The sequence below is a fragment of the Nannospalax galili genome, unplaced genomic scaffold (genome assembly GCF_000622305.1).
Source record: "Nannospalax galili isolate Female #2095 unplaced genomic scaffold, S.galili_v1.0 scaffold763, whole genome shotgun sequence".
NCBI lineage: Eukaryota > Metazoa > Chordata > Mammalia > Rodentia > Spalacidae > Nannospalax > Nannospalax galili.
The window spans coordinates 1,174,142-1,192,102 of NW_008349451.1; the positions used below are offsets into that span (position 1 = coordinate 1,174,142).

Here is a 17,961-nt window from a genome sequence, read left to right on the forward strand (position 1 = left end):
CGGGGCCCCCGCCTGTGAGGCTTCTCCAGCTGCCTCAGACTTTCCTCACACCACACACTACGGTTCCTATTTGTAGTCTTGGTGCCCGTTAGTTTCCCAAATTCTAACTTTTTTTTTCCTTTTTTTGGTCTTTTTGACACAGGGTCTCCCTTGTAGCCCCAAATGTCCTGGAACTTACTATGTAGACCAGGCTGGCCTTGAACTCACAGAGATCTGCCTGCCTCAGCCTCCCGAGTGCTGGGATTAAAGGTGTGCGCCACCATGCCTGGCTGCTAAGTATTTTCTATCTTATAAATCTCACCTCCTTCACTAAATACATAGAATACATATATATGCACATTACATATGCTGGGGAAACTGACAGATACCACTAACCCAGTAACCAATGTTCAATGCTCTGGTTTTGTTCACTGATACATTCTATTTCTCTGAATGGAGTGCAGAAATGTAGGGTCTTTCCAAAACCATCTACTAGGGTCAGGAGTGGTAGTGCACCTCCCTGATCCCAGCACTTAGCAGGCAGATCTTTGTGAGATCAAGGCCAGCCTGGTCTATATAGCAAGTTCTAGGGCAGCTGGGTCTACAGGGAGACCTTGTCTCCAAAACAAAACAAAACAAAACAAAAAAACATCTACTGAATAAATGAAGAAAAGCTAGATGAAAGCACTTCTGAACACTCTTAAACTTCTTGTTAACGGAAATCCATCTGCAAAACTGAGGAAGAATGTATGAGTTTAAACACATGCACTCACCCAGAGAAGCACAGTTACCCTCTGCTGACTCAAAGCTGCAGGCATACGTGTGCACAGGAATGTATGCGGCAGACGTATTGAGGGCCGGGTCCCAAACAATGACGTTATAAATGACTCCTTGTCCGGGGAGGGAAGAGAAGGAGACAGTTGTCTTCTCATTACCTGTTAGGGTAATCACCTAAAACCAAAAGTAACAGGTAGGGTTTAGATTTCTAAAAATATTTTATTATTTTTATTTCATGTGTATGCGTGTAGTGCCTGCATGTAGCTAAGTGCACCCGTGTCTTGCAGTGCCCGCGGAGGACAGAAGAGTTTGTTGGATCTCCTGGAACTGGAGTTCTGGACAATTGTTAACTGCCATGTGGGTGCTGGGATTCAAACCCGGGTCTTCTGCAAGAACAACCAGTACCACTGAGCCATCTCTCCAACCCCTAGATGATTTTTTTTCAAAGCTGTTCTGTCAACCCCCTGCAAATAATATTAAATTATAATTCCTGCTTAAAACACACACTAACCAGGAGCTAGGAGTGGAGCTCAGGGGTAGAGTATGTGCCTAGCATTGTAAGACTCTGGGTTCAATCCACACAAACAAAAGGTACACAACCCATGGACTGGGCATGGTGGCACATATCTAAAATCCTAGCACTTGGGAGGCAGAGGCAAGAGAATCACCTCAAGATTGAGGCCAGCCTGGGCTACTTAGTAAAACCCTGCCTCAAAAAAAAATGTAAGAGAGGCTGGAGAGATGGCGCAACGGTTAAGAACACTGGCTATTCATGGGTCTGGAGAGACGGCTCAGTGGTTAAGAACACTAGTTGTTCTTGCAGAAGACCTGAGTTCGAATCCCAGCACCCACATGACAGCTAACTACTGTCCGTAACTCCAGTTCCAGGGGCTCCAACAGCCTCTTCTGTCCTCCACAAGCATTGCACAACACAGGTGCACTTACCTAAATGCAGGCAATGGCAATACATGCATACACATAAAATAATAAATAAAATATTTTTCAAAAATGGAAGAATATTGGACATGATGGTGCACGCCCGTAGTCCCAGCATTGGGGATGCAGAGGCAGGCGGATCTCTGCGTTCAAGGCCAGTCTGGTCTACATGAGTTCCAGGCCAGCTGGGGTTATAATAAATAATAAATAAATAAATAAATTTTTTCGTTTGCAAAGGCAGGAACCACTTTACGTTGCTCAGTACTTTTTCTTTGAGCATCGTATCTGGCACAGAGTAGCGCTCAGCACACAGTAACCATTATTACCAGTATGCTTAGTACTCTCTTTAGTACTAAGCACCACATCCAGGACAGAGTGCAGACACACAGTGGCTGTTACCACAGAGACACTGCGGACCAGGCCAGACTGTGCTAGTCCCAACAGCACCCACTGTTTTCTCAAATAAGAAAACTGCATGGTTTTGTCACTTAGTCATCGTTAATTCCCAAAATTCCCTCTTAAAGTTTGCTCTGTAGATAGGGAATGCCTTTTGATGGAGGAACCACATCTCCCCTACACAACCATGACAGAGGTAAACGTTCCTACTAACGTTTAAGAATTTCAAGAGAGGGCCGGATCCCACCTCCATCGGTACAGCAGCTTTGATCTCAGCAGACTGTCAGAGAGTGCCTGCTCTGCCCTCCCTCTGGTATAGGGGCCGAGAACTCAGGGGGCCACCTGAGAGCACCTGGACCCTGCTTCCACGTGGTGAAACCTTTGAGAGGGAACTGACACTGATTCTAGCCACTCCAACAGCTATCAAAACACCTGAATGCAAATCCTAAATCCATCACTCTAGAGTCCAGCCTTGGAAGACAAAAAAAACAAGGAGGAACCCAATAGAGGGATGCTTTTGGAAGCCCCTGTCAAGAAATTCCAATGGACTTTCATATAAACATTTGAAAATTGCCCTGTTCTGACTTCTTCTAGTTCCCTGTCTAGAACTTGTAATGCTAATTACTCTTGCCTTTACTTCTCCTTCACATCTCCTATTCATGATTCAAGGACTTTCTTTTCCCCTTGGAGATGCAAGTTATGCAATGTGGGAGTCTTTTAGATAGACCCACTGAAGGGGTACCCCAATTGCCTCACCCTGCGTCCCTGTTCAGCATGGAAGAAGCCAGAGCCGTCTGCGACTGGATTCCCTATCTGAAAGTTGGGTAACCCCTTCAGAGGATGGTGTGTTAAGACTAGGAGGTAGGGCTGGGTATGGCGATGCACACCTTTAATCCCAACACTCGGGACACGGATCTCTGTGAGTTCAAGACCAGCCTGATCTACATAGTGAGTTCCAGGACAGCTCTTAGCTAAAAGTCAAAATGTCCTTGGGCCTTTTAGCAACATACTCTGTTCCAAAGGCCAAAATGTTCAAAGTATTTGGGAGCTTTTATCTAATCCTTAAAATATTTTAGGGTTACCTCTTCAGAGGGGGGAATGTTAGAGTAGCCAAAATCCCCATAAAAAAACAAATAAATCAAAAGAAGAAGAAAGAGTACATGAAGTAATCAGAAAAAAGTGATGGGGAGATATGGGATGAGTTAGTAACAATGTCCTTGGGCCTCGTAGCAACATATTCTGTTCCAAAGGCCAAAAATGTTGAAAATATTTGGGAGCTCTTATCTAATACTTAAAAGATTTTAGAGTTAGTTCTTCAGAGGGGGGAAATGTTAGAGTAGCCAAAAGCCCCATAAAAATAAATAAATAAATAAATAAATAAATAAATAAATAAAAGAAGAAGGGGAGATATGGGAGGAGTTGGAGGGGAGGGAGTGGATATGGAATTGATCAAAACACCTTATATTCATGTATGAAATTCTCAATAAATTTTCTTTTTTAAATATTTTATTTATTTTTTTTATTTTATGTGTATGAGTGTATTGCCTGCATGTATGTGAGCGCACCCGTGTCGTGCAATGCTGCAGAGGTCAGAAGAGGGCTTCGGATTCCCCTGGAACTGGAGTTAAGGACAGTTTGTAGCCACCATGTGTGTGCTGGGAATCGAACCCAGGTCCTTTGCAAGAGCAGTCAATGCTCTTAGCCACTGAGCCATCTCTCCGAATTTTCTTTTTTAAAGTTTAAAAAAAGCACAGTTAAATTATTGCTATGGAAAAAAAAAAAAAACGAATTTCAGAAGGAAATACTATAAGCCTCCCCTCCAAGAAGGGTACTGTAAATACCTATGAAAATACCATGATTTAAAAACACTGCTTGCAACCATTTGTGTAATTCCAACATTTGGGAGACTGAAGCAGGAGGATTACTGTGAGTTCAAGGCCAGCCTGGGATACAGAGTTACATAGCAAAGTCTAGGCTACAGAATGAGATTCTGCCTCAAAAACAAAGACCAAACAGAGGCTAGACAGATGGCTCAGCAGTTAAGAGAGTGTGCTGCTCTTGCAGCGGACGGGCCCGGGTTCATGGTTCCCAGCACCCATGTCAGGTAGTTAACAACTGCTTGTACTCCAGCTCCAGGGGATCCAACGCCCTCTTCTGCCCTCTGCAGGCACCTGCACTCATGTGCACATACCCGCCTCACACACATATACGTAATTAAAAAAAAAATTTTTGTTTTTTGGCTTTTTGAAGCAGGGTCTCCCTGTAGCCCCAGCTGTCCTGGAACTCACTATGTAGACCAGGCTGGCCTTGAACTCATAGAGATCTGCCTGCCTCTGCCTCCCGAGTGCTGGGACTACAGGCATGTGCCACCACACCCAGCTGCAATTAAAAATTTTTTTATTGATTTATTTTATGTATATGAGTGTTTTGCCTGCATGGATGTAAGTGCACCCGTGTCTGCACAAGCCAGAATAGGGCATTGGATCCCTTGGAATTGCAGTTATGGTTAGTTGTTATCCTCCATGTAGGTGCTAGGGAACCAAACCCAGGTTCTCTGCAAGAGTATCCAGTGCTCTTAACCACTAAGCCATCTCTCCAGCTCCCCATACATATAGTTAACAAACAATAAATCTCATAAGAAAAAAATTACTTATTCTGGGCAAAGGATTGATCAAATTCAAAACAATACCAACATTACCAGTTACCCTTGTAAGATTCTTTTTTGACAGGGTCTCCCTAGTCACAGCTGGCCTGGAGCTCACTAAATGAACCAGGCTGGCCTTGATCTCACAGAAACCCACCTTCCTCTGCTTCCCAAGGGCTAGGATTACAGGCAAGCACCACCACACCCGGCTCTCCTGAAACTACATACGTCATAATCACAATGTTTTATCTATTTTGGGGGGTGGTGACAGTATTGAATTGAACCCAGAGTCTCATCCATGCTAGGCAGTACTCTACCACTGAGCTGTATACACCCACAGCCCCATAATTGTTTTCATTTCTTTTTTATTTACATAGATGTGTGTGTGCACACATGTATGGGGGTGCCTGAGGAGGCCAGACGAGGGCATCAGATCCCCTGGAGGTGAAGTTACATGCAGTTGTGAGCATCCGATATGGGTGCTGAGAACCAAACCCGGGTCTTCTCCAAGAGCAGCAAGGGCTCTTAGCTGCTGAGCGCTTGGGTGGTTTCTTTGCCCTCTCCCCCAGTTTTCTTTTTGTTTGAAGGTAAGTCGGTCATCGTGACATTTCACTTCCACATACTTCAGTGAGCAGGTCCCTCACTGTGCTCCTCACAGGCGCCTCAGTGCCTGTGACCGAAGCCTCTGTCAAAGTGCAGGCTCCGACTGCCCTTCAGAGCAGCACTGAGGCTCTGCTTTCCTAATGCTGTGAGGGTGCCACGCAGTGCACCCAGCCACACTGAGCAGGAGACTAAGAATCAGGACATCCTTGTCTGCTGCTGCGAGGCCTTGGCTTGCCTAAGAAAATTTTCAATACCAGTCCACATTCTGATCCCCCAATGCCTTTAGACCAGTCCACATTCTGATCCCCCAATGCCTTTAGACCAGTCCACATTCTGATCCCCCAATGCCTTTAGACCAGTCCACATTCTGATCCCCCAATGCCTTTAGACCAGTCCACATTCTGATCCCTCAATGCCTTTAGAGTTTTTCTCCTTCTCCCAAGCATTCTCCAAACAAGAGTCATGCGTGTTCAGCTTAGTCTTAGGAGCCTAGAGCCGTCCTTCCTGACACCCTCCCCCATTACTGGCCACTCCAAGGCTTTGAAAGAGATCAAACCTGTGTGTTGTCTCACAGAATATCCCACAATCTGGATTTGCCAGTGCTCAAGGTCCAGCTAGTTCTTTAGCCCCTATGTTTCCTATGAACAGAGAACCAAGTGGGCTGATGTCAGGTTGAACTTGTACTACTGGACAGCCACACTGGTGACAGGACAACACATGATGCAGGAAAAGCTGGTTCTAACCACTTGCACAAGGTGGAGACATAGGACCACCCAACCTAAAAGGTTCTCTTTTCAAACTCAGAATTCATCTGGAAAAACCTCATCATCGACAAACCTTTCTCTTAATGACCCTTGCCTCCCTCCCTCCCTCCCTCCCTCCCTCTCCTTCCTGTGTGTGATGAGTATGGAAGTCAGAGGATGACTTACAGGAGTCAGTTCTCTCCTTCCACCATATGTTCCAGGGACTGAACTCAGATCATCAGACTTGGCAGCAAGTACCTTTACCTGCTTTGCCATTTTGCCGGCTCCCTTGCCTGAATTATTTCACTGAGGTTCATAAGATGCTCATTTGCTACTTCTGTTATTCCAATTCTATTATGTATAGAACTGGCATTCTTCTGTAAAGACTTTTTGTTTATCATGTGGGGGTGAATTAGTTCCTCCTTTAGAAGAGGTGGGGTTGAGTATGTGGCTTAGTTGGTAGAGTTCTTGCTTAGAATGCCAAAGAGTAGGCGTAAACCCCAACAGCCCCCAAAGAGTAAGCTTAAACCCAACAGCCCCCCAAAGAGTAGGCTTAAACCCCAACAGCCCCCCAAAGAGTAGGCTTAAACCCCAACAGCCCCCCAAAGAGTAGGCTTAAACCCCAACAGCCCCCCAAAGAGTAGGCTTAAACCCCAACAGCCCCCCAAAGAGTAGGCTTAAACCCCAACAGCCCCCCAAAGAGTAGGCTTAAACCCCAACAGCCCCCCAAAGAGTAGGCTTAAACCCCAACAGCCCCCCAAAGAGTAGGCTTAAACCCCAACAGCCCCCCAAAGAGTAGGCTTAAACCCCAACAGCCCCCCAAAGAGTAGGCTTAAACCCCAACAGCCCCCCAAAGAGTAGGCTTAAACCCCAACAGCCCCCCAAAGAGTAGGCTTAAACCCCAACAGCCCCCCAAAGAGTAGGCTTAAACCCCAACAGCCCCCCAAAGAGTAGGCTTAAACCCCAACAGCCCCCCAAAGAGTAGGCTTAAACCCCAACAGCCCCCCAAAGAGTAGGCTTAAACCCCAACAGCCCCCCAAAGAGTAGGCTTAAACCCCAACAGCCCCCCAAAGAGTAGGCTTAAACCCCAACAGCCCCCCAAAGAGTAGGCTTAAACCCCAACAGCCCCCCAAAGAGTAGGCTTAAACCCCAACAGCCCCCCAAAGAGTAGGCTTAAACCCCAACAGCCCCCCAAAGAGTAGGCTTAAACCCCAACAGCCCCCCAAAGAGTAGGCTTAAACCCCAACAGCCCCCCAAAGAGTAGGCTTAAACCCCAACAGCCCCCCAAAGAGTAGGCTTAAACCCCAACAGCCCCCCAAAGAGTAGGCTTAAACCCCAACAGCCCCCCAAAGAGTAGGCTTAAACCCCAACAGCCCCCCAAAGAGTAGGCTTAAACCCCAACAGCCCCCCAAAGAGTAGGCTTAAACCCCAACAGCCCCCCAAAGAGTAGGCTTAAACCCCAACAGCCCCCCAAAGAGTAGGCTTAAACCCCAACAGCCCCCCAAAGAGTAGGCTTAAACCCAACAGCCCCCCAAAGAGTAAGCTTAAACCCAACAGCTCCCCAAAGAGTAAGCTTAAACCCAACAGCCCCCAAGCAGAGTGAATCCCTGACTTTACCAGTTTTCAGTTATTTAGTGTAGGAGCCTTTTACAGCAATAGCAATTCCTTCTCATTTTTCATCACACAGACTTACTTTCATTCAAGGGTTACAAAAAAAAGTTTTGAACGTCTTAAAAATAGCCCATTTTGGGCCAGTGAGAAGGCTCAGAGCATAAAAACAGCTGCCACTTGCCACCAAGACAGACAACTTGAATTCAGTCCCTCAGACCCACATAGTAGAAAGAGGGAACCAGCTCCAGCAAGTTGTCCTCTGATCTCTGCACACACACCATGGCATGCATGCCCATGCCTGCGCGCGTGCGCGCACACACATACACACATACACACACACACACATACTAAATGTTTTTTTTAATTACTGATGCTTTAAAAAGTAGCCTATTATCCAAGCTCTTCTCCCACCCCCCATTTTTTTCTAGCGGGGTTAGAACCCAGGACCTAGATCATGCTAGGCAACTGGTCTACCACCGTCAGCCCACGCCCCCCAAGCACGCCTTTCAACTGTGAGCTTGAAAAATGAGCTTGTGCATTAGATTGCTATCAGGAACCTTTTCAGATATACAGGTAAAACTCTGCCTTCCACATATTGTCTATAGCAGTAAATCTCAAATTTTAATATGCACAAAAATCACTTGGTTATAAAATGCAAATAAAGAGCAAATTGTGACCCGCGGTTCTGAGTTGGCTCCTAAGAGCCTACACGTCTAAGAAGCTCCCAAGTGATGTCAGTCTGCCTGGTTGTTGTCAACACCTGCAGTAACAAGGGTTTACAGGGTCCGAACACACAGAGAAAACGTCTGCTCTGAGTTACAGACCTTATGTTTAACCTCAACTATTAACACCAGCAAGGTATGCCTGTGGACGCAACAGTGGCATGAACGTCGTGGACCACTTCCTGATTGGATTTTAGGCTGGTCCAGAGAAGGCGATGTATGCCTGGTACCGTAAACCTGGCAAAACCCATGGCTGTGGAGCGTGTAGGCCCAGAGGTGAGCCTACTGCTATGATTTTGATAAGTGGACATAGTATTCAACCCTCTAAATTCTGACCTCTCTACCCATAGCTAGTGCAGCCCCCAGACCTCGTCAGAGAAGTTTCTTTGTGCAGTAGATGGTGGTTAATGCAGAGACTCGAAACTAGTCAAAGTGCAGAGAATAAGAATCTGCAGAGTGCTCAGCCATAACGGGGCATCATATCTCACCCCACCCCAAAGGCTAGGGACCGCTGAGGAACACGGGGAGGGAAGAGCATAAGAGCCAGAGATCAGGGAAGACCAGTGCAACACAGCGTCATCCGAAGAGACAGTGACCTCTGGACATGACAGGACCACCGTCTTCAGAACTCACAGCAACTGTGGTTGCGGCCCAAGACCTACACAAGGTCAAGCCAGTCAACATTCCAGCATGGAGGGGGAGAGGCTCAGGAGCTACTCGGAACTGATGGATGCTGGGAGAGGGAGAGGCGGTTTTCTTTAAGGGTGTCCCTGGTAGGTCAACCATGCTCCAGTGGATGGCCCCACACCCACGAGTATATGGGCATCACAAATTGGACTTGGTGGGCTATTAAAAAAAAGAGGGATGAAGTTGGGGGGTTAGGGAAGAGTTGGGGGTGAACCTGGGGGGAGTTAGGGGAGGAGCTGGAGTGAATATAATCAAAACAAAATGTATGAGCCAAGCACGGGGGTGCACACCTTTAATCCCAGTACAGAGGCAGGCAGATCTCCGTAAGATTGAGACCAGCCTGGTCTACATAGCAAGTTCCAGGATAGCTGGGAATACAGGGAGACCCTGTCTCAAAAACAAAAACAAAAACATTGTATGCATGAACTTCTCAGAGAATAAAATTATATATTTTAAAAATATATTATTATTTTTTTATTTTATGTGTATTGCGTGTATTATTTGCATGTAGGTAAGTGCACCCATGTGTGCAATGCCCACGAAGGACAGAAGAGGCTGTCCGATCCCCTGGACCTGGAGTTACAGTTGTTAGCTGCCATGTGGGTGCTGGGATTCAAACCTGGGTCTTCTGCAAGAACAACCAGTGTTCTCAACTGCTGAGCCATGTCTCCAGACCCATAAAATTATGTTTTAAAATATTAACGTTGAAGCTGGAGAGCTCGCTGAGCAGTGCTCTTGCAGAGAACCCAGGTTCAATTCCCAGCACCTGCATGGGGGCTAATAACTCCCTAATTCCAGTTCCAGGGGAATCTGATGCCCTCTTCTGACCTCTGTAGGCACTGCATGTCACAGTCCACTTACATACATGCAGACAATACATACATACACATAAAATGAAAATAATAAGTAAGGGGGCTGAGAGATGGCTCAGCAGCTAAGAGCACTGACTGCTCTTACAGAGGACCTGGGTTCAAGTCCCAGCACCCACATGGCAGCTAAGAACTGTCCTTAACTCCAGTTCCAGGGGAATCTGATGCCCTCTTCTGACCTCTGTGGCACTGCATGACACGGGTGCACTCACATACATGCAGGCAATACACTCATATACACAAAATAATGAATATAATTTTAAAAATAAAAAATATCAATGCCAATGTGTATATCCTTAAGCAGTTTCTCATTTTTTAAAACCTATAACCTGTCTACTTGCCAGAAGTTCCTGTCTGATACTTATTGGAGTACACGGAAAATTACCTCCTATGCTCTCCCTAGTTCAGTATTACAACGTCATAGATATGGCTGCAATAAACACATAACTGACTTGCCTCTCCCCAAAGGCCAACATCATTTTTACAGTGTCACAGGTGCCACAACCCAGCTAAATAAGCCCCGAGACCCAGACTCACCTTGACAGCACTGGCCTTCACCTGGGGCACCTGGGCCATCCTCTGCAGATGCCAAAGCAGTGCGGCCTCGGTGAGGTCATTCTCAGGCAGAAAATACTGGTACACATCATACTGCAGCCTCCACCTGAAGTCCTGGCCTGTGCCCACATCGCAAGACGGAGGCTCCTCATCTCTAAAGTCAACCAACAAAACTGAGCATCAGTCTCTTGTGGTACAAGTTCCATCTATAAAAAGGAACCAGAGCTCTAATTTCACACTTCTGCACACACGATTCCAGTTCAACAGTTCAGGAGAAGAGCTCGTATTCTAGAGGAGAGTAGCACGCGGCTATGGACTAGATTTTGTACTGCTCAAAAATCATGTCTTGAAATCCCTGCCTCCAATGTGCTGGTTTTAGAGGTCAGGCTTTGGGAAAATGATTAGGTCATGAGGGTGGAGGTCTTCTGAATGGGATTAGTGTCCTTACAGAAGAGACCCCAGACGGCTCTGGCTTTCTTTCATTCTCATAAGGATTCATTGAGAAGTCTGCAACCCAAAGGAGGGCCCTCACCAGGCCCAAAAGCACTGGCTCCCTGACCTTTGTCCAGCCTCCAGAACCATGAAAAATGAACTTCTGGGTGTGGTGGTGCAGGCCTGCAATCTTAGCTCTTGAAAGGCAGAAGGAGGATCATTACATGTGCAAGACCAGCCTGTTCTACACAGTGATTTCCAGGCCAATCAGGGATACTTAGTAAGCCTCTGCCAAGAAAAAGAAGGGGGGGGAGGGAGGGAGGGAGGATTTATTTCTGTTGTTCATAACCCACCCATCAAGTCTCTGATACAAGCTGACCATTCTTAATCTGAAATTCTGAAACTTAAAATGTTCTGAAACCTGAAACTTTTGGGACACTAACATAATACTTGAAAAGATTTAAATTTGGAAACATTTTAGGTTTTCAGACTAAGGATGTTCAAGCATTAAAGTCTATGCAAGTACTTCAAAATTCTCTGAAATTTCAAACACTTCTAGCCCCAAACTTTTCATATAAGGGACACTTAGCTTGTACTTTTATTATAGCAACAGAGGCTAAGATGTACTGAGAGAGGCTGGTGTGATTAAATAACCAGATTCTGACGTGAGTCAGGCCCAGAGCAATCAATGCCTTTGCCATTTGCTACTGTGTGCCTGTGGTCAGTCACCTAACCTCAAATGTCTCATAAAACCTCTCTGTAAAATGGGAACAACAGCTCCTTCTTCATAAAATTATTAAAATTAACAACAAGGAACACACAGCTCCAGCTCTGTGGGTGACAGGCCTGCCGGAAGTTTTCAAATGTCACCGACGTTATTGCTATTAAAGTAGATCCATAAGCAGAGTTCTGAAAACCTAAATCCTTTTAAGGCATGAGGGTGAGGGGGCTTCTGGTTTTAGTTTTGGTTTGTTTTGAGACAAGGTCTCACTCCAGCCCACCTGGCCTTCATCTCACTACGTAGACCAAGCTGGCCTCAATCTCACATAGGTCCACCTGCCTCTGCCTCCACAGTGCTGGGATTCAAGGTGTGCGCCCGCCACCAAGCCCAGCTGAAATAAGGATGTTTTACAGTTATGAAATGACTTCTATATGTAAATCCTATAAGAAGACTAAGATGCAGTTCCAAACTCACAACAGACTCACACCTGTCTCTTCAAATGAAGACTTTGCAAGACTGGAAGAGGGCATCAAATCAAATATTAATAATGAGGCTTAAATTATGCATATTCCCCCAATTAGAAACAATTGGACTTTACTACAGAAAAACACGGACATGAAGCAGTTTGCTGAGCCCACCTACTAGGCATGAGAGGGTAGTTTTTGGTCTTTTTGAGACAAGGTCTCCCTGTATCCCCAGCTGACCTGGAACTCACTATGTAGACCAGGCTGGCATTGCCCTTACAGAGATCTGCCTGCCTCTGCCTCCCTCCTGAGTGCTGGGACTAAAGGCATGTGCCACCACGCCCAGCTAGTCATGAGAGTTTTAAGAGAAATGTTAGCAGAAGGACCCATCATACCTTGCATAGCCTAGGTTTGCTGGGGCAAATTTGATAGTTGTTTCAAAAAAATTATAGTCCAAGTAAATGTTGGGATCAATATCTAAATCAAACTCCAAATTACAGCCTCCGGGAATAGGATCTGGATGAAAAATAGGGAAGTTACTAAACAGCATTTTTTTCATGCTCCAGAAAACATCATTAACAACTTCCTGTCTAGAAATAGCTCAGAGTTCCAACATTTGTGCTGTACCATGAACTGGTGTTAGAAAGGGTAGTGTTGAGATTAAGGGTCCTAGAGCAGAAGACAGCCAGACATGGTGGGTGTGATGGTAATATTGTCAACTTAACAGACTACTGTCAGATGGAGACAAACACCTGGGTGTTCTGGAAGGGAGTTTCTAGACTGGTTAATAAAATGTAGGCGGCACCTTCCACAGGCTATGGTCCTAGAAGACTGGGTAAAAGAGAGAGAGAGAGAGAGAGAGAGAGAGAGAGAGAGAGAGAGAGAGTTGAGCACCAGCATTTGGCTTTCTGCATCCTGAATATGACCACGATGTGACCAGCTGCCTCCGGCGCTTGCTGCCAGCCAGCCTTCCCCCTCATGGGGGACTGTACCAGTGAACCATAGTTAGCCAAAATAAATCCATCCTTCAATAAGGTGTTTTGTCATTATAACGGGAAAAGTCACTAACCCAGTGGGTCTGAAAGCTCTTGTAGCTGCTAAGCGACTCTGAGCACTGACATTACGAGGTGTCCACAAAGTGGAAAAGGTGGCGTCCTCTCTGTTGGAACAGTCTGCGCACGTATGAATGGACAAAGCGAAAGAACCCGACACCATTTATAGGAATAAATGTTTATTTGATTAAATGCAATATAAATATTGGAAATTTAATTCACATAAAAAAATGTATGCACAAAAATAGGCAGCAAACTGGATTGAGCTTCTGGTCTACAGCTTGCCAACCTGCCCTAGAATTACAAAGGTAAAGAAACAGACTCACAAGCTGGGGTAAAAAAATGGTTTCTAGGGCCTCCAGGAACACCCAGAAATGCCAAACATTGAATTTGTGCATTTCTTTCCAAGAGGAGTGTTGTGGTTTGTATGCAAAAGGGCCCAGCCCCCCGGCTCATAACCTTCAATGCTTGGTCCCCACCTGGTGGCGCTGTTTTGAGCTGTAGAACCTTAGAGATGTGGGTCTCACTGGGGGCAGACCCTGAAGGTTACACCCACCTGAGCCCTCCCTGTCCACTGCCATGGAGTGTATCCCACAGGCTCCCACCGCCATGGAGTGCACACACACGCTCCCCCCGATGGAGGGCACCCAGACGTTCCCGCCCATGGAGTGCACACATATGCCTCCCCCATGGGGGGCTCACACAGACGCTCCTCCCATGGAGGGCACACACACATTCCCCTGCCATGGTCGGAGCTTCTGTCATCACGCATTCTCTGGCAGGACGGCCTGAAATCCCTCTGTAGCTGAGCCAACATAAATCTTTCCTCCCTTAGGTGCTTAAAGTCAGTGACAAGACACAAAAGTAACACAAGTTTGTATTAAGTTTCGAGGGTCTAGGGCTCCCAAAACGCTTAAACTACCAGGTATGGTAGGACACACTTATAATCCCAGCACTCGAGAGGTAGATGGAGAGCAATCAGGAGTTTAAGGCCATCATCTACTGTACAGCGAGCTCAAGGTTAACACAGACTATATACAAGACACCCTACACACAGGAAAGCTTAACATTCAGTGGATAGCGGGGGTTGGGGGGAGGACAGGGTCAGGACCAAGAAGAAAAGAGCTCTGTGGGTAATGGAGGAAGACGTGGCCACTTTCCCAGCCACTCCTGAAGTCATCCTCTCACCTGGGAGTCTTGGTGTGTGCATCAAAGACTAAAAGCAAAGGAAACCAAGGCCATGTATGGGAGTGAATGGGCATTTAATCAAACACAAGATAAATGTTGGCTATTTAATTTCCAGTCAACATGTGACTGATGCAGTCCCTCCTTCCTATTAGGAACCCTACTCATGACCTTTAGGCATGCCCCGCCCTCCTCGAAGAAGTCACGTGAAGAACTGGGTACATGAAGATAAGCGGGATCAGGCGCAGCAGTGTAAGGTTCAGAAGACCAGGACTCCAGGCACTTACCACCCTACCCCTCCCACAGCTGGGTCCTAATTCCCACACACGGCTGGAACTCTGGTGGTAGACTTTCCCTGGCAAGACCCAGGATGGTGAGCAGTCTGTACCTCTTAGCGGGATGTGACTCTTCTCTACAGTATGAGCTCTCCTTTCATGTTCTCTTTTCCTACACTTACATTTATCACACCCGAGAAACGACACATTCCAGTTAAAGCTCCTGTTTGTAATGTCTTAAGATATTATTTTATTTTTATGTGTCTGTGTGTACGTGTGTGCAGTGCCTGCAGAGGCCAGAAGGCAACAGAGCCCCTGGAGCTGCGGTTCCACACAGTTGTGAGCCACCCAACATGTGCGCTGGGAACCGAACCCAGGTCCTCTTCAAGAGCAGCAAGTGCTCTTAACTGCTGAACCCTCTCGTCAATCGCTGGGATTGTTTTATATATGTATTGTCTTTGATGGACTCGATGTTCACGGCTTTCATCAGGTAATTAAATGACGTTTTCTCCCTGCAATTCTCATGGTTTTCTGGATTCTACTCCCTTTAGTAACCACTGTCCCCTCTTGTTCCTTTTATCCCTAATTTTTTTTTCCAAGCCCTCTAAGTAAGCCCACACTAAATAAGTACGCTACCTAAATTCCCTCATCTTACCTTCTCAGTCACTATAACCTGGCTCTCGTTCCTACTATGCCATGAAAACAGTGCCCTGATTGGACGCCGCTCCACCGCCGGACACTTCTGTACCATTCACCACTGTTCACCTAAGGCAGGACCTCTAGGAGCGCCTTCCTGCAGACAGCTCAACCTGTGCTCACGCCCCAGGAGCAGGCTTCCCCAGGTACAGTGCCCAACATGTGGTCAGCCCTAGGAAAGAATCTAATCCCTAGAGAACACTGGTGCATGGTCTCGCTTCAACGCCAGCCGAGTTTCTAACCCCACTCCTCTACAGCAGGCTGGTATTTAACTGCCCACTATGCACTTCCATTCAGATGGCCTCCAAGCATCTCAGATTCACTGTGTCTCAAATGGAAGCCATTACAGTATTGGACTCTACCCCCAGCACCACAAAAGCCCTGTTCTAAACCTATTTTGGATCACAATCTCCAAGCTATCCAAATAAGAGGCCCAGGGTCCTCTTCAATGATATCTAGGCACTGACTACTGTGCCTAACTGGCTCCACCTCCCCAAACCCCCAGCTCATGGCCTCTGTTCAGATGCTTATTTTTCCATTCTGAGTCCTCACAAGTCAGCCCTCTTCTGGCTGTTGTTTCTTCATGTAGCCAGGCTGACCTTGAACTTACTATGTAGCTGAGGATGACTCAGAACTGTTGATCTTGTGCTCCACCTCCTGAGCACTGGGATTACAGGCATGTCCAGCTTTATGTAGTGCTGGGGACTGAACCCAGGGCATCATGCATGCTGGGCAGTCTGCCAACCAAGCTACACCCCGACCCCTCTAGAGTCAGATTTCTAAGAAGTGAAACGGACTACATGGTTCCTGTGCCCAAACCTTTAAGCTTCTTCAAGACAGTGCAAACGGCGTTTGAGGCCCTTCACCCTGTCTCTAGACAAGTCCCCTGCTCACCATTCTCCAAACCCCGCATCTTCTTTTTCGTTTTGTTTTTTTTGAGACAGAATCTCACTATGTAGCCCTGGCTGGTCTGGAACTTGCCATGTAGACCAGGCTGGCCTAAAAATCACAGAACTCCACCTGGTCCTGCTTCCTGAGTGCTGGGATTAAAGGCATGCGCCACCACACTTGGTCACCCTGCATCTTCTTAAAGACACTGAACACACTGCTTCCTCTACAGAGAATAACCAGCAGCCATGAAGAACTAGGTCTGATTCCGCTTTTCCAAGGACCATTTAATGACCTCTCCCAGTCACCACATGCACATCAATCAACACGGTAATTCTCTGCCTCTCTTGCACGAAAACATTGCTGATTAAATAAATTGTAATAAGCAACACTAACAAGATTATTTGCCTGATATTTCCGCAAACACAGACCATATTCCACAGATCAACAGGGACAGAAAAGTTACCTCCTTCTGAGTAAGGGAGTGGAATGGCTACGTTTTTGACAGGCTTGGTATCTTCAGTCCCCAAGTACCAAGTGCATACGGTCTGCTCAGGTCTAAGAGTGAAGACCAGTCCTCCGTCGTTGCCTGTTTCTGAGGCGTTGGGAAGGAGAGTCTGCAATTATGAAGCAAAGTCAGTATGAAAATGAAATTTTAAAACACACATTGTAGAGTTGACCTAGTGTGCACAGCCTTTTCCAAATCTTCTCAAAACAATAATGAAAAGTGTCCGTCCTCCTTACGGAGTCCTTTTCACCTCTGTTCACACACCCACACCCACACCATGTGTATGCGTGTTAGGTCTGCATGTAGGTAAGTGCACCCGTGTCGTGCAATGCCCGCAGAGGACAGAGAGGCTGTCGGATCTCCTGGAACTGGAGTTATGGACAGTTGTTAGCTGCCACGTGGGTGCTGGGATTCGAACCTGGGTCTTCTGCAAGGTCAGTGTTCTTAACCACTGGACTATCTCTCCAGCCCAGAAGGACTCTTTAAAAAAACACATCATGGCCAGGCGTGGTGATGCACGCCTGTAGTCCCAGCACTCGGGAGGCAGAGGCAGGCAGATCTCTGTGAGTTCAAGGCCAGCCTGGTCTACATAGTGAGTTCCAGGACAGTTGGGGCTACAGGGAGACCCTGTCTCAAAAAGACCAAAAAAAAAAAAAAAACAAACAAAAAAACACATCATGGTCTCAGTCAGTTTGAGCTGCTATAACAAAATACATTAATTAGGTTTGATGGTTTATAAACAACAGGAAGTTATTTCTTACAGTTCTGGAGGCTGGAAATCTGGGATCAGAGTCCAGCATGGTCAGGTTCAGGTCGGGGACCTCTTCCAAGCTGCAGACTACCAACTTCTGACTGTGTCATCACATGGCAGAGGGGGGGAGTGCTCTTGGGGGGACTGTTTTATAGGGGTACAAATCTTACTCCCAAAAGCTTTCTGGTCATGGCCTGCCACTGCCTACAGTTTCTACTTTTTATGTTGTGTTTATATGTATATGTTCATGTGTGTGCACATGTGTAAGTGTGTGAACACGCATGTGGAGACGTCAGGGTCTTCCTCACTTACTTTTCACCTTTAAAATAAAAATCTTAAATTTATTTTTATTTTACATGTATAAGTGTTTTGCCTGCATGTATGTAAGTGCACCCATGTCATGCAATGTCCATGAGGTCAGAAGAAGGCATCAGATCCCTGAACTGGAGTTAAGGGTGGTTGTTAGC

General features: G+C 46.5%; 1 protein-coding gene across 2 annotated transcripts in view; it reads right to left on the reverse strand.

Annotated features, from left to right (window-relative positions):
- Window positions 1-17,961, reverse strand: part of Tm7sf3 (transmembrane 7 superfamily member 3) — a 58,322-nt gene that overhangs the window by 25,729 nt on the left and 14,632 nt on the right. For both annotated transcript variants that reach the window (XM_008846878.3, XM_008846879.3), the window contains 4 exons: window positions 16,702-16,852; window positions 12,535-12,655; window positions 10,505-10,676; window positions 753-930 (listed from right to left, as the gene is read on the reverse strand). In XM_008846878.3, coding sequence (XP_008845100.1) covers window positions 753-930; window positions 10,505-10,676; window positions 12,535-12,655; window positions 16,702-16,852 — 622 coding nt within the window. The remainder of the gene's footprint in view (window positions 1-752; window positions 931-10,504; window positions 10,677-12,534; window positions 12,656-16,701; window positions 16,853-17,961) is intronic.